The 16,750-nt window shown below is 47.0% G+C and overlaps 1 protein-coding gene across 3 annotated transcripts in view; it reads left to right on the forward strand.

Annotated features, from left to right (window-relative positions):
* Window positions 1-16,750, forward strand: part of ARNT2 (aryl hydrocarbon receptor nuclear translocator 2) — a 204,668-nt gene that overhangs the window by 167,806 nt on the left and 20,112 nt on the right. For all 3 annotated transcript variants that reach the window (XM_049852831.1, XM_049852832.1, XM_049852833.1), the window contains exons 13-17: window positions 3,827-3,899; window positions 4,757-4,880; window positions 12,762-12,861; window positions 15,481-15,619; window positions 16,307-16,472. In XM_049852831.1, coding sequence (XP_049708788.1) covers window positions 3,827-3,899; window positions 4,757-4,880; window positions 12,762-12,861; window positions 15,481-15,619; window positions 16,307-16,472 — 602 coding nt within the window. The remainder of the gene's footprint in view (window positions 1-3,826; window positions 3,900-4,756; window positions 4,881-12,761; window positions 12,862-15,480; window positions 15,620-16,306; window positions 16,473-16,750) is intronic.

A 16,750-nucleotide genomic window follows, 5' to 3' on the forward strand; every position in this document is an offset into this window, starting at 1 on the left:
TCACTTTCTCCCTGGATTGAAGTAAGGATTCATTAACAGCCCATATGATCCATGCCCACGCACACAGGCATGCAGACAGCACTCAATCAATGGTGTGTGTTATTAGCACGACTCTGATCAGCTGAGCTCATTGAGCCCCCAGGTGCCTCCCAGCCAGCTTCCAGTTACTCCCAGGGGTGCCATTTCCCGCTATCTCTGAATGCCCCCCTAATGGCTCTGTCCTCACTTACTCAGGCTGAGTAAAGCCGTGTCCAGCGAGTGTCAGTGATAATCGACAGCATCTGCCCAGTATCCTGCACCTCCCCGGTGCAGGGAGGGCAGCCAACAGGAAGCCAGGGCCTGAGCTTGATGCGTCTGGTTTCTCATAACCGGCCTGTCCACCAGCTAATGGAGGTCAGCACTTCCCTGCGGTGGAGACCTGGTCCTCGCCTGGGTGTCCGGTCAGCTTTCTGCCCAGCAGTGCTTCCTCCCTCTCTGGAATTTGCAAGCACACCAAGGTTTATTTTTACACCTTTGCTGTAAAATGTCTGAGAAACCTCCTCAGGCCTTTTCTCGGGTTGGGGGTGGCCTGCAGGTCAGCACTTCTTTGGCAGGCACTGGGCTGTGGAAGCGGAAGCCTGGGGCTGGGCAGAGATGCTGATGCCCAAACCACAGAGCAGTGAGGTTAGGATCCTGGGCGTTTGGCAGCCAAGCCAGACACCTTATTTTCTGCATCCCAGTATAAGGAGCTTCCCCTCATCTTCAAAAAACAAAACAAAAACAATTGCCTTCAAGTCGGTTCCGACTCATGATGACCCCATCTGTGTCAGAGTAGAACTGTGCTTCATAGGATTTTCAGTGTTTTTTCAGAAGTAGGTTGCCACGCCTTTCTTCCAAGGTGCCTCTGGGTGGACTAGAACCTCCATTCTTTTGGTCAGCAGCCAAGCATATTAGCCATTTGTACCACCCAGGGGTTCCTTCTCTGGTCTAGGAACCCAAAGAGGAACAGAACTAACAGTGAATTCCCACCCTGATGTCATGGGCCCTTATCACACCTTCGCGCAAATTAGAAACTTGCACTCTCCCCACCCATTGCAGACCTGCACCAGGGTGTGGTTGGGCTGTGGAGTAGGGTCCTCAGCCAGGCCCCCTGGAGCAGGGCACAGTAGCACAACCCCACACGGTAGCCCTGCCCACTACCTAAGGCTTTGTTCTTGGGCTGGGAAAGGATCTGAGCCACAAGGGAGGAAGGTTGGTATTCCCTGACAAGGCACTTGTGGGTTGCAGGTTGGGCTCTGGGAAGCCTGTGAAAGGGGAAGAGGGTAGTCTGCGGATTCCTGCCACGGCGGGGGGTTCACGGCTTCAGTCACACAAATCCCAAAGAACAGATTTTTGTCCCATCTTGTGTCTCAAGATGGCATGTCATCGGACCCAAGACTCTGGAATGCGAGACGTAGGATGGTAGTCCTTGTTGGAACAGTGAACATTTATCCTGGAGGGAGGGGAAGGCAGGGTGAGAGGGAGCAGCAGCCTGGGAGAGTAGGGAGAGAGACCTGCAGTGTCCTTCTCACCTTCCTGCCACGATTGGCAGACTTCTGGCTGACCTAACCATACCATCCCCTCCTGAATGGGATCCTCCAAGCCCTCGCCAGGTCTGTGCTTCTGCTGATTGGAACTACTTGCTCCACGAGTATTCAGGCTGTGCCAGCACGTCCACCTGCCGCTCCTCTCAGGTTGCTATCCCTCTCTCACCTCCTCCTCACTTGCCACCTGCTGAATGTCTAGCCTGCCCTCCCTGCACCTCAGGCCCGGAGTGAAGGGGAGGGCATCCTGTGAGCCGCTCCTCTGTGGGCCACTGCCGCCCTGCCCAGAGCACAGCCAGGAGCAAAGAGCTGGACCATGTGTTACAGGGAGTCGCAAAGATCATTCTTGTTTCAAAATAGTGAAAATAAACCATGCAAATCCAATCTTTCCATTTGATGCAGCCCCTTGAGAGAGTTTTTTCTGTGTTTCATTCAAATTGCGTTTACCCACCTGACACATAATGTTCATAGTCATAACCATAGTGTGCCTCACACTTTGTGCTGAACTTTCCGCATGTTCTCATGCACACCTTCCCACGTTTCCCAACGGACGCTGTTAGTGACTGTGGAGTGTTCACTCAGTAAATTAACATACAGAATTTACAAAGTCACTGCCCTGTTACAACAGCCAACTTTATAGTGGATGCCGGGTGGATAGCTCTTATTTTCCCTCTGTTGAATAATTTCCACAGTGCAATCCCCCACAGCAGGGAAGACTACCTGGGAGAGTAGGAACCTGTCCACAGTTCCTCAGGTAGATTATCGTACAGCTTTCCAAAGGGGTTCTGTCCACACACAAGTCAACAAAGTGTGGTGATAGTAGTTTTACTATAAAGCCATTACATTAAACATGGGGGCTGTGATTTTTATTTGTAATTTGAATTGCATATTACATACAGTATTTTTTCCCCTCATCCTTATTGGTATTTAAAGTTGTCGTTGGATGCCATTGAGTCGCTTCTGACTCATACTGACCCGTAGTGACAGAGTAGAGCTGATGTATAGGGTTTTCTAGGCCGTAATCGTTAAGGGGAACTCTGGTGACACAGTGGTTACGGGCTTGGCCACTAACCAAAAAGTTAGTTGTTTGAGCCCATCAGCGGCTCCGTGGGAAAAAGATGTGGCAGTCGGCTTCTATAAAGATTACAGCCTTGGAAACTCTATGGGGCAGTTCTACTCGGTCCTGTAGGGTTGCTGTAAATCAGAATCAACTCTATGGCAATGAGTTTTGTTTGTGTTTTTTTTTTCTAATCTTTACTGGAGCAAATTACCAGGTCTTTCTCCCCCAGAGCCATTGGGTGGGTTTGAACTGCTAACCTTTTGGTTACAGCTAAGCGCTTAACTGCTGCACCACCAGAGCTCCTTAAAATTGAAGAGGGTCCTGTAATTCTGTCCCGTTTTTAGGCTCTGAGCTGTAGGATTCATTGTCCCTTTGAAGTACATAACCCAGTTCGCACACCGAGAAAGTTAAAATAGCCTTTCCTACAAGTCACTTTCTTTCCTAAATGGAGCAGCCTAGTAGAGTGGATAGAAGGAGCCAGAGCAACTTGGAATCAGAAGAGTTGGGTCAGATCCTGGTTCTAATGCATCATGACCACTTATGACAACCACTTAACCTCTTTGACCTTCAGTTTCTTAATTTTAAAATGGGGGTGAAGTAACCCCTATGAAAGTTTAGTGTGAGGATTGAGTGAGATAATGTCAACTCCTGACAGTTTAGGGGTAAGCATTAGCTGAAGCCAACTACTCCTTAGCATTAAGCCCAACTGTTTCTCTGAATTTTGCCTTAAAAAAAAAAAGTGATTTGTTGTCTTTCTACATTGCATAAAACAATGTCGTAATTCAAAATTTATTCCTTAAATAAACTTAAAGTTCAGGGTTTAGAGTCCTGATTTGGAATAACTCAAACCAAACCCATTGCCGTCGAGATGATATCGACTTATAGAGACCCTAAAGGACAGAGTGGAACTGCTCTATAGGGTTTCCAAGGGTGTAAATCTTTATGGAAGCAGGCTGCCACATCTTTCTCCTGAGGAGCAAGCTGGTGGCTTCAAACCGCCTACCTTTTGGTTAGCAGCCAAATACTTAACCACTGTGCCACCAGGGTCCCTCTTGATTTGGGATATAAAATAATTAAAGTTGAAAATAATTTAGAGATCCATCGGGTCTCACCCACCATGCCTTTGAGGAACAGGGAAAGCTTTCGTTCCTCCGTGTTGGCATCTCTTCTGTTCTTCCTGACTCTGTTGACTTTTATTTTGCAGGCAACTTCAGCAGCAGCAGGCAGAATTGGAAGTGCACCAGAGAGACGGGTTGTCATCATATGACTTGTCTCAGGTGAATTTTTGGACAACTCTTTCCCAATTAGAGCTGTCTCCAACCCAAAGTTGGGGACTTCTGAACTGGGAACTAAATTCAACCCTTAGCTTAAGCCCCTGAGCCCAAAGGGTACTCAGCCTCCACATGTACTCACTGTAGGGCAGAGAGCATTTTGAACCCCTAGTGGTTGACTATGACTCTTCCATGCAGAACTGAGCCAGGAAGAGTATAAAACATGTGAAGAGCTATGAGCCATAATCAACCAGTAGTAAGAATTCCAAAGGGGTAACGGAAATTTCAAAAGGCTATGAACTCTAGCACTAAGATAGAAGCCAATATAAGCAAGCCTGAACCTTCTCAATCCTCTAGCTCTGTAGCTCTTTCTCCTGCCTTTTTTCTGCGTCCATCTCTTCCTCAATGCATCTCTTTCTGTCATGCTGTCTCCCCACTTTACCTGCAGTCTCTCTCCTTTCCTTCTCTTATCTCTTCCCCTCTCCCCACTTCACCTCTCGCTGTTTCTGATAGTGGGCCACAGGAGGAAACAAGCATCTGTTGGTATTTGGCCTCTTTCCTAAATTGAACTTGATGTTCTCCTTTCTTCATGTTTAGAGTAAGTTATTTTTCCTTTCTCTATCTCTAAGAAAGTAATCAGTATAACTCTGTCCCTTCTGTGACTTCTAGTTCATACCTCCCACCTCGGCTGTTTTTGGCTTTTCTATATAGAAAGGCTGCCTACCCTGTGAAGTGTCCAAGCCAGAAATGCCAGTGATCCCAGAAGGAAGGGGGCTGATATAGGAGGACTGGGCACTGGTGGAGACTTATTTTCTGGGCCTCACAAATGGGTTGCTGCTGTGTTTGTTTTAATACACAAACAGGTTCCTGTCCCCAACCTACCAGCCGGTGTTCACGAGTCTGGGAAGTCCGTGGAAAAGGCAGACGCCATCTTTTCCCAGGAAAGGGATCCTCGGTTTGCTGAGATGTTTGCAGGAATCAGTGCATGTAAGTTTCCTCGGTCTTGTGAGGTTGAGGATGTGGGAATTAAGTGGCTTTCAGGCCGTCTCACGACGGCCACATGTAAAGGCAGAGAGCCATGGGAGGGATGCCCTGAGTGACTGTTGTGGGATATGAAATACAGGAGTGGGGTGGATTCTCTCTACTGCTGGCCTGGTTACCTGCGGGCAGCCACAAATCCTTCCCGGGCCTCTGACATCTCATCCTGAAAATTTAAGGGGCTGGAATAAATTACCTTTATTAATTCATAATTTTGCACTACATTAAGCTGAAGACATGTTCCTGTTTAAAAAAAAAAAAAGAACTCAACTTAAGCCCTAACGCAGAGAGCACCATATTTTAAAATAAAAATATGAAGTAGAAAGAAAAATTAAAATGATCCACTGTCCCACCACCTGATATAATCATTTTTAACTTTTCTTTTAACTGTATTTTTTTTTTTAACTATATTCTTTTTCCTTATAAAATTGAGCTCACACTATTTGGCAGCTTACGTTTTTCACTCAACAATTAATTTTTTTTTTTTTTTTGACAACTTCTTATGAACATATCTCCAGGTTGTTAAACAATCTAAATCATGTTTATGGCCTGCATAGCATTCCATTATATGGCTGCCCCATAGTTCAGTCAGTCAGTCCTTTATGGTGGTCACGAGGTTGTCTATTGATGGCACTATTGCTGTTAGACTGGTGCGGTTCTAGTCATAAGATGTCCCATATGACTCAAAATCGACTCAACAACGACGGGGTTTTTTCGTTTGTTTGTTTTTTTAAAGGGAGCCCACATGGTTTAACTGTCTCACTCTCCCACACAAATTACCACTGAGATTATCAAAACATAAAATTTGGAAATGTTTCTGTCTGTTCCAAAATTCAGAAAAAGATTTCATTTCTGTGTGGTCAAAGATTTCCTGAAAGGTCCAGGATAGGCAGGATCTGTTAAAGGGAGAAACCAGTTGACTCGTGAAAAGGAAGAGTGGGAAACACTGTAGAATCCTCTAGAAGAACAAGCTGCGGACAGTGTTGACTGAACTAAGGACTGACAGGCCTTTCGGCACTTAAAGGGGAGAAAACTTCAATCTTCCTGATGCCCGTGGATGTAGTGGGAGACCACAGCCTTCATCACCCCTTGGCTGTGGTGTGGACAGAATGCTGAGAAGCAAGGGGGTCTGCTGGAGCCGCCCCCCACTGAAGGCAGTAGTTGCCAACCCAACCTAATGTCCAGCTGCCAACACAAAACAGAAAATAGACCTTTTAGCACCACAGGGAAGCTCCCTGCTCTTGGTTCCCACTGGCCATCCCAGTGTGCCCCGTTACCAGACGACCAGCCTACGTCAGGATTTCTTTGACTTTTATTGAGTAATAGAGTTTCATCCATTAACAGGAAACAATAGCATACCCAAAAGTTTTCTCCTCCTCTCAGATAAGCCTGAAATATATGACCAGAGACCCACAATATTTCTGAGAAATCCATTGGAACTTTTAATACTGTACAAACATAAACACTTTCCCATAACAATGAGAAATCGGAAAAAAATGTTAACAGCCAAGAAAAAAGAAGAGGAATGGGTCCAACAAGAGGAATCAGAGCAAATGTCCTCCTTTGAAAATGCGTTTTTATAATAAAGAGGAGAAAGATTTGAAAATCTCCAGTGTTTATTCTCAAGGTGATTCCAGAGGGCATCATTGCATTTCTGAGAGCGAGAAAGCTGAGGTGGAGAAAGGTAGAATGCTAACAAGGTGGAGTCACTACAAAGCAAATTTAATGTTGCAAAATTCCAAGTCAGGGACTTAGAAAGGCCAGTTGCATGAATTTTCCCAAAATGCAAAGCTTGGGTCTTCCAGCTGGGAAGGAGCTCAGGGAATACCAGGACAAAATTTTTAAAAGAGATTCACACCTAGACATGGTCTGTTATATTTACTTTTTTAAAAAATTCAAGAATAAAAGAAAAACCCTGCAAACACCTAGGGATAAAAAAAAAATGCACTAACTACAAAGGGAAATCCTTAGTTAGACTCCACTATGACGATAAATGCCAGAAGTCAGTGGAGGAATGACTAGAGAATTCCGAGGGAAAATAGGCGATCCAAAACTTTTCCACCAGCCAAGCTGTCTCTCATATGTGTGGACAACAGATGTTCTTAGAAATGCGAGGACTCAAAGCATGCTGTCCACTTACGTTTCCGAAGAACTCACCTGCAGAGAGATTGCGCTTGTCTGCAAAATGAATCTGAACCTAGAGCACAAGAATGGAGGTGATAAGTTAGAAAAGCAGTCGTGGTGGAAAATGAAGCCACTAACATCTAGAATTAGCATAAAAATTATTAGACAATACAAGAGATAAAAAATAAATTGAAACCAAATTCTGAAATCACTTCAGCAAAGATCCAGACATATGTTAGAGATGGGGGGAGGGTAGTAAACAGAAATTTCTCTTCAGAATATACTGTTTTCTCCCTGACACTAGAGAGAAATATAGTTTCTACTATGTCTAAAGACAACCACTGGTGGAAGAAAAAAAAAAGGAAGGAAGGAATGCTTACTGCCAAGTAAAAGACAATTTTTAGCAAAATATTCAGAAAAAAAAAATACATAAATTGAGATCACGAGGAAGCATGAAAATCAAGAATAAGGAGATAAATTGAAATACAGAAGCTCCTGATTGATACCCGTGAATAATGTTATTGTTAAACCAAAAACCAAACCCACTGCCGTTAAGTCGATTCCGACTCATAGCGACCCTCTAGGACAGAGTAGAACTGCCCCATAGAGTTTCCAAGGAGCGCCTGGCGGATTTAAACTGCCGACCTCTTGGTTAGCAGCCATAGCACTTAACCACTACGCCACCAGGGTTTCCCAACGTTGTTGTTAGGTCCCATCAAGTCCATTTTTTGACTCATAGCGACCCCATGTACTGAGTAAAACTGTCCCATAGGGTTTTCTAGGCTGTAATTTTTATGAAAGCAGATTGCCAGGTCTTTCTCCTGCAGAGCTGCTTGGTGGGTTCAAACCACCAACCTTTCAGTTAGCAGCTGAGCCCTTAACTGTTGTGCCACCTGGGCTCCTCCCCTGAATGATATGATGCCAAAAAAATGATATTAATACAACCAAACAAGTGAAATGGAACTATTTAACGTGAAAGAATGGGTGGTGGGTACTCTACGAATCCTAGAAGGAAAGTAGAATCCAGTATTGCCAGACAAAGAAAAATCCAGGATGTTCAGTGGGGCCAAGAGGTGATTTTATACAGATAAAAGATGTAACCTGAGATGAATATATTAATGTCACAGACATTGAAACATGTGAAAGCCAGGATTGTTGGAAATACGAGAAAATGCTGATAAGCCAAATTGTAGTGGAAGATTTCAATATGCCTTTCCTCATCTCTAACAGATGAAGTAGATCAAAAACATAAAATGAAGATATGAGACTGAATAATATAATGATCTTAATATATGTATATTGAGTTTTGTACCTTACAAATGTACAAATAAGATTTAAAAAATTATTATTTACCCAACTATAAAAAAATTTAAATACATGAGAAAAAAATGGCTAGCCAAGGGAAAAAAAAACCCAAACTCATTGCCATTGAGTTGATTCCAACTCAAGGTGACCTCATGTGTTATAGACTAGAACAGAGTCACATAGGATTTTCTTGGCTGTAATCTTTACAGAAGCAGATTGCCAGGCCTTTCTTCCACAGTGTCAAAACCATGGGTTCTAATTGTCACCCAGCAGCTGAGCACATACCCAGAGACCAGTTATAGTCAGGAAACCAAACCAACCCAAACCGACTGCCGTCGAGTCGATTCCGACTTATAGTCAAGAGAATTCCCTAAATCTACCTTATTCCTAAAACCTTTAGCCTCATCTCCCATCTCCTTCAGTCTTGCTCTTTATCCCCAGATTTGAGGTGTATGAATTGGGTTGCAAATACACACCCAGAGAGCCTGAGGTCCTTCACTGCTCCATCCACCCGGGGTGCCGCTCGCTCCTTTAAGGATTTCCCACTGCCTGGCTCCCCAGTCACTGCAGCAAAAGGAAATGGACCAGAAAAGCTGCTCAGTGACTCGGCTTTATTACAGCATCACAGAGGTTGTTCATGAGTGTGGGAGATGCAGCACAGAGTCCCTGATGCCTGGCCTCTCAGCCCCAAGCCCACCAGCCTGGGCATCCATCCCTGCCCAAGTCTACTTAAGCTGACCCACCTGCTCTGCTTCCCCCCCCCCCACCCCCTGTCCAACCACCACCAAGCCAGAGATGAGTTCAGATGTGGGGTCTGTCTCAGCACAAAATAATTACCATGTAATTAACCTTTATTTCTCTTATTCACATATCGCATCAGGGAGGAAGGATTTAGGGGATTATAGGAATAAGACCAAGGAGCCCTGGTGGTGCAGTGGTTAAGCACTCAGCTGTTAACTGAAAGGTTGGCCATTTGAACCCACTAGCCACTCCACGGGAGGAAGATGTGGCAGTCTGGTTGCATAAAGATTACAGCCTTGGAAACCCTATGGGACAGTTCTACTGTGTCCTGTAGGGTTATGAGTTGGAATCAACGTGACAGCAGTGGGTAGGAATAAGACAGAAGTCCCTGGGCGTTGCAAACAGTTAACACACTTGATTGCGAATCAAAAAGTTAGTGGTTCAGATCCAACCAGAGGTGTTTCAGAAGAACGGCCTGGCGATCTACTTCCAAAAAACCAGCCGTTGAAAACCCTGAGGAGCACAGTTCTACGCTGACACACCTGGGGTCGCCATGGTCAGAGTTGATCCAATGGCAGCCGGTAGGAACCAGACACGTTGGCGGTTTAGGACTCTGTGGGTGGGGGAGGGGTGCTTTACATAGCCTTGTTGTTGTATGCAGATGAGTTGATTCCGACTCAGGGACCCTATAGGACAGAGTAGAGGTTTCCAAGCCTTTAATCTTTATGAGAACAGATCATCGTGTCTTCTCTCCTAGGGAGCAGCTGGTGGGTTCGAACTGCTGACCTTTTGGTTAGAAAATAAGCACTTAGCCTTTGCATCACCAAGGCTTCTTTCAGATAGCCTTAAAACCAAAAAAAAAAACCTGTGGCAGTGGAGTCGATCCCAACTCATAGTGACCCTATAGGACAGAGTAGAACTACCCCATAGGGTTTCCAAGGCTGTCGTCTTTATGGAAGTAGACTGCCCCATCTTTCTCCTGTGGAGCAGCTGGTGGGTTTGAACTGCTGACCTTTTGGTTAGCAGCTGAGTGCTTTAACCACTGCGTCAGAGGGCTCCCCTCAGGTAGCCTTAAGGTAGCCTTAGGCATTTCAATTACAAGAAGCAGTGAGGGCTTCCAGTGCTCACACTGGAGTGTGCCTTTCTGGTAACCTGGTCCATCGCTTCCCCATCCCTGTTTCTCAAATGGCTACAGAGAGCACCTCCTTCCTCTTGTAATATCTTAACAGCCTAGCAGGGGTTTCAGTCCATTTCTTCAGTCTCCCTCTGTGGGTGAGACAGCTGAGCTAAGTTTCCTGCTTACATTCATGGTGGCAGAAAGCATCAATCATTATATGTCCTAACCTGTGCCTGGGTGTCTTCAGCTGCCTGAGGGGCTCTGTCTCTCAGAGCATCCCTCATGGAAGGCCAGGGAACACAGGTCTGGGGCCCTGGTCACTCAGCCTGTGACCTCACGTCAGTACCTGCTAGCTGAGGGCAGGCAGGACTAGGGTAGTTCTGGGGCCGTGGAATGAGCACTGGGCTTGGATTCCAGCTTTGGGCCCTCTCTTACTGGCAGGTGACCTAGCACAAGCTGTGCTTCAGTATTCCCATCTGTGACAATATTAATGATACCAAAAAAAAAAAAACCTGTTGCCATCGAGTTGATTCCAACTCATAGCAACCCTGTAGGGCATGGTAGAACTGCCCTGTAGAGTTTCCAAGGAGCGCCTGGTAGATTTGAACTGCTGGCTCTTTGGTTAGCAGCTATAGCACTTAACTACTACACCACCAGGGTTTCCATACTAATGATAAACCAAAAAAAAAAAAAAACCAAACCCACTGCCTGTCGAGTAGATTCCAACTCATAGCTACCCTGTAAAACACAGCACTTAGGTTCACTCATTTAATTTCCACAACATCCTATTATCTCCAGCTTTCAGTTGAGGAAATTAAGGCAGAGTTAAATAACATGTCTAAGGCTGATAAGTATGGCAGAGCTGGGGTTCAAACCCACGGAGCTGAGTCCTCTGGACCGTTCCACTGTGTTTCATCGCCCACAAAATGAGGATGCCTCATATCTAGCCATGGAGTGGGAAGGGTTCACTAAAATAGCTTCTGAGAAAGTACTTTCATTACCCCTTTTAATCTTCCCAGCTGTCACAAAGGCTCTCGCTAGAAAAGAGTTTGGCAGTTCCTCAGAAAGTTCACCATGGGATTACCAGAAATTCCACTCCCAAGCGTGTACCCAAGAGACTTGAAAGCAGGGACTCAGATGCACGTGCACCAGTGTTACTGCAGCGTTGTTCACAGTAACCATGAGGGGGAAACAACCCAGTGTCAAGTGTGGTGTGTACATACCACACCAAAACCAAACCCATTGCCGTCAAATCGATTCCAACTGGTAGTGACCCCATAGGACGGAGTGGAACTGCCCCATAGGGTTTCTAAGGTAGTAATCTTTACAGAAGCCAACTGCCATATCTTTCTCCTGTGGAGCAGCTGGTGGGTTCGAACATCTGACCTTTTGGTTGGCAGCTGAGCGCTTTAACCACTGCCCCACTGGGGCTTCTTTTGTATACATACAGTGGAACGTTACTCGGCCATAAAGAAATGAAATTGTGATACATAGTACGACACGGATGAACCTTGAAAATGTTCTGCTGAGTGAAATAAGTCAGCCACAAAAGGACAAGTATCATTGTATGATCCCACTTACGTGAAATACCTAAAACAGGCAAATGAATAGAGACAGGAAGTAGATTAGAGGTTACCAGGGAGGGCCTGGGGGTGGGGCAGGAGGGCATGAGGTACAGAGCTTAGTGGGTATAGAGTTTCTGTTTGAGGTGGCGAAAATGTTTTGGAAATAGATCATTGATGATGGTTGCATAACATTGTGAACATAATTGATGCCATTGAATGGTACACTTAAAAATAGTTAAAATGGAAAATTTTATGTGTATTTTACCACAATAAAATTAACAATTAAAAAGAGGCAGGGGGGTCGTCAATTTAGATTTTCAACATCACATGCCAGCTGTTAACCTTTCAGGGCTTTAGAATCCTTTTACCTGTTTGTTCAGGAATCAGTTTGCTCAGTGTATATTTTTCAAGGGGCTGCGGTGGTTCAGTGGTAGAATTCTCGCCTCCAATGTGAGAGACCCAGGTTCAATACCAGCCAGTGCACCTCAAGCATAGCCACTACTTGTCTGTCCGTGGAGGCTTGCGTGCTGCTATGATGCTGAACAGTTTTCAGCAGAGCTTCCAGACTCAGACGAGGAAAAAAGGCCTGGTGATCTACTTCTGAAAATCAGCCAGTGAAAACCCTTTGGATCACAACAGCCCAATCTGCAACCAATCATGGGGATTGTGTAGGACCAGCAGTGTTTCATTCCGTTGTGCATGGGGTTGCCTTGAGTTGGGGGCCTACTCCACAGTCCCTAACAACAAGCTAACAACATATTTTTCATACGATGACTTCCTCTTAAAAAAAAAAAACTCTTACCTTCAGGTGGCATTGGCCATAGCCCCTGATGCTCTCAGGTGTCAGAAAGGCCCAGGAAAGACAACTATTCTGCGGTGAGGGCAGAGCGGGCTATGTGGGGATGGGCTGCCCAGGCCTGCACCTGTTCTTAGGACTGGGAACCTTCACGTGTGAACCCTCTGCTCTGGTTTTCCTAGCGGAGAAGAAAATGATGAGCTCAGCTTCCGCAGCAGGCACCCAGCAGATCTACTCCCAAGGCAGCCCGTTCCCCCCCGGCCACTCGGGGAAGGCCTTCAGGTACATGCTGGCCAGGGGGAAGGGGGCAAGGGCCGGCAGGGAAGAGACCTCCTTGCAAAGGAGGCCCTGGTTTCAGAGCTCATCGGCTCTGTGCGCTGCAAACATGGCAAACAGTACTGATGACTGTCCCACGGGCATTGGGCCAGGCTGGCTTTGTTGCTCTGCTTTTGGAGAAGAGTGACTGGACGAAAAGAGTGACTTGAGGAAGGGGGTCCTAAAGAGGGTTCAAGGTGGCAGTGGTGGGTGGGCGCAGAGGGAGAGGGAGGCAGGCAGTTAGGACGGACAGTCCAGCTGGAGATGCTGAGACCTGAGTTAGGCTATTGTCGTAGAAATAGAAAAGTGGGGTAGACTGGGAGACAGTCATAGAGGAGGAAAGGCAGGCTTTAGGGCCAGCTGGCGGTGTGGGGAAGGAGTAAAGGGAGGACTCCAGCACTTGTGTGGAGCCTGGCAGGGTGAAGATGCTTACTAAATATTAGTCTCTGAGATGGATGGGTGGATGAATGAATGAATGAAAGGTAATGATGAGACCTGAAGCCTGTGGAATGGGCAGAATGTCTGTAAAATCTAAAGGGCCTTAGCTGGTTTAGGGTGGGGAATGTGTGGAATGAACAACTCTGGTGTCCAACATGGTCACAGGTAGCCCTGAGCCCACATCCAAGGTATGCCCTCATCTGGAGTCTTTTGCCTATGGTCTGTGACCTGCCTGTCTATACCAAGGCAGGCAGCTGTAGCCCAGAGGCTCATGGGGGCTGCTGGGCCCAAGGTCCTTTCCTTGGCCTCAAGAAGCCCTGCCTTTCAGCCAGGGCACCAGCTAGCAATGTAATAGCTGGACCTTACCAATGCCATGGGGAAGTCCCCAAGGGCTGGGGGCACAGAAAAGAGCAATCAGAAAATACCCTCTGAAGTCATTCATTCATCCGGAAGGAGAGTGGTAAAGAACCCTTGTGTTAAGTGAGGAATTGATTTTAGGAAGATGAAATGTCTTCCTCTTAACGTAAGCAACTGAACTCATTTTACAGTGGTTCCTCCCATCTTAGGTGGAATCAGATCGCATAGGAAAACAATATTACAACACAATTCATAAAACTATACCCAGTTGTCTTAGTCTTCTAGCGCTGCTATAACAGAAATACCACAAGTGGATGGCTTTAACAAAGAGAAATTTATTCTCTCATAGTCTGGTAGGCTACAAGTCCAAATTCAGGGCGTCAGCTCCAGGGGAAGGCTTTCTCTCTCCTCTGTCGGCTCTGGAGGAAGGTCCTTGTCATCAGTCTTCCCTTGGTCTAGGAGCTTCTCAGGTGCAGGGACCCTGGATCCAAAGAACACGCTCTGCTCTGGATGCAGCTTTCTTGGTGGTATGAGGTCCCTATCCTCTGCTGGCTTCCCTTTCCTTTTATCTCTTGTAAGATAAAAAAGGTGGTGCAGGCCACACTCCCTTTACATCGGATCAGGGATGTGACCTTAGTAAGGGTGTTACAATCCCACCCTAATCTTTTTTAACATAATCTAATCTTGCTTCATTAACCACAGGCAGAGATTAGGATTTACAACACAGGAAAATTATAATCACAAAATGGAGGACAACCACGCAATACTGGGAATCGTGACCTAACCAAGTTGACACATATTTTGGGGGGACACAATTCAGTCCATGACATTCTGTATCAGCTGCCTTTGTTTCAAAGCCCAGCTGAAAATCCACCTCCACCCAAAGCCTTCTGTGGTTAGCCCCGTTCCAGCCCACTTGATTCACTTGTGGGCCCCCAGAACTCTGCCCTGTACACTGAGCTAGCCCAGGGAGGCAGGAGGAGGGGCCGGAAACAAAATGTGAGTCTTTTCCCACCTCCCAATCCTTAATGAGCTCCCTGTATAATCAACATAGCTGGAAAAATCCCACGGAAGAACTGCTGAGCAGTGCCTAGGAGCAGGGGCAAGTGGTCATAGACTGAGCCTGTGAAAGCACATGCAGACGGCACTGAGCACAGTGTGATGCACGCAACAGGTGTCTAATAAAGACTGGTGGAATTAAATTGAAGATAAACTGATAGGAAGTAGAAGAGGTACATAGGAACATGCTCTGGGGAACTGGACTAGCCATACCAGCAGGTTTCCATGGCAGCTTTGATTTCTGCTCAAAACTCCCTATCTGGCAGCCTGCATCCTATTCCAGAATCCTTAAGCCTTACAGGCATCCCCAAAGGAACAAATTAACCAAACACAAGGGGGTAAGTGAACACCAAGCCTGATTTTTATTCTAAGAAGCTTCTCTTTTCATGGGAGCCAAACCATGTGCTGAGAGCAAAGGAAGCCCAGGGGTAGGATTGGGGCTTGAGTCAGGGAGGGTAGGGAGACCCCTGTAGGGGAAATGAGGCTGAGGAAATAAGAGATGCTACCAGGACCACTTGGGATGGCAGAGGAAGCACTAAAGGAAGGCAGAGAAGGAAGACCACGTGGCTTTGTGGCTTACTGTGTGGTGGCCTTTTTATCTAGTAAGGTGCTGCACTGGGGAAGAGAAGGCAGGAAGGTGGCCCGGTTGAGGGCCTGGCACAGTGGGCTGGGCTCGTGGACTCATCCAAGGCAGGGCATTTCTCAGGGTAAACGCACTCTCTTCTCTTCCAGCTCCTCAGTGGTCCACGTGCCTGGGGTGAATGATATTCAGTCCTCCTCGTCAACAAGCCAGAACATGTCCCAAATCTCCCGGCAGCTAAACCAGAGTCAAGTGGCATGGACAGGGAGCCGTCCACCCTTTGCCGGACAGGTACAGGCATCCGGGAGGGCGCTGCCCCCAGATGCCAAGAGGTACCTCCCTTCTGAATGGGCAGAGCTGCCAGGGTCTTGACTCCAAGGATGGGCCAGTGCTCAGAGCTGGCACTGACTTCCCCCAACCACAACTGGGCACCCAGGAGCGCTGGCCGCCCTACAGGCACCTTGGAGCAGGGTTCCTAACAGCCTTACCACATCTGATTTCAGCTTCTCTCCTCACAGTCCTGACCTGAGGAAACTAATGCGAAGGGGCCAGGCCTATAGAGCCCCTCCATTCACAGTTACCCCTCACCACTCTCGCCTAGGAGTACATGAAAATACGCAGTTTTGTGACCCATTCAGCTCCCTCCTAGTCACTGGGAAGATGTGTGCTGATTGGCTTGAGGGAGTTGTGTTTATACTACCAAGGCCTCGGTAACCACGGAAACCAGAGTCCCCAGATTGGGTTACTTCAACCAGACCTGCCCCAAAGATCCAAGGCACAGTCTTGCAGTTCTTGGACCTGCACACACTGGGCTGATACCAGGCCTGTGACTGGCCATCCAAGAGGGCCACAGGGAGTTGGTGTGGGCCCCGAGTAGTCACTGCCACTGCCTTCTGCCCCTGTGGAAGCAGCGACAGGCCCGGAGCATCAGGGCAGGGCCATTGGATGATGCTCCTATCTGGTTTTTCCTGATTTTAGCAAATCCCATCTCAGTCCAGCAAGACTCAGTCATCTCCCTTTGGGATTGGAACAAGCCACACCTACCCGGCTGACCCATCTTCCTACAGCCCTCTCTCCAGCCCAGCTACCTCCTCGCCAAGCGGGAACGCCTACTCCAGTCTCGCCAACAGGACTCCAGGGTTCGGTAGGTGGGGAATGGGGAACAGAAGTCCTGGGAGAGCCAACCAGAGCAGAATGCTTTCTGAACATCCTGAGTCTGGGGCTTAGCCCCCAGCTCCCAGAACCCCAGGACCAGGTTTGGAAGTCCCCAAGATCCTGGGTTCTTGCTGGCCATGATGAGGCCGGTGGTATTTCTGAGAGACTGGGTGCTTTTGTGACTTGACTCTAAAGGCACTGGGTACTATATTCCTGTGCTCTCGTGTGATTTTGAATGATTTTTTTAACCGTTTATGGCCACTGACA

The sequence above is a fragment of the Elephas maximus genome, chromosome 13 (genome assembly GCF_024166365.1).
Source record: "Elephas maximus indicus isolate mEleMax1 chromosome 13, mEleMax1 primary haplotype, whole genome shotgun sequence".
NCBI lineage: Eukaryota > Metazoa > Chordata > Mammalia > Proboscidea > Elephantidae > Elephas > Elephas maximus.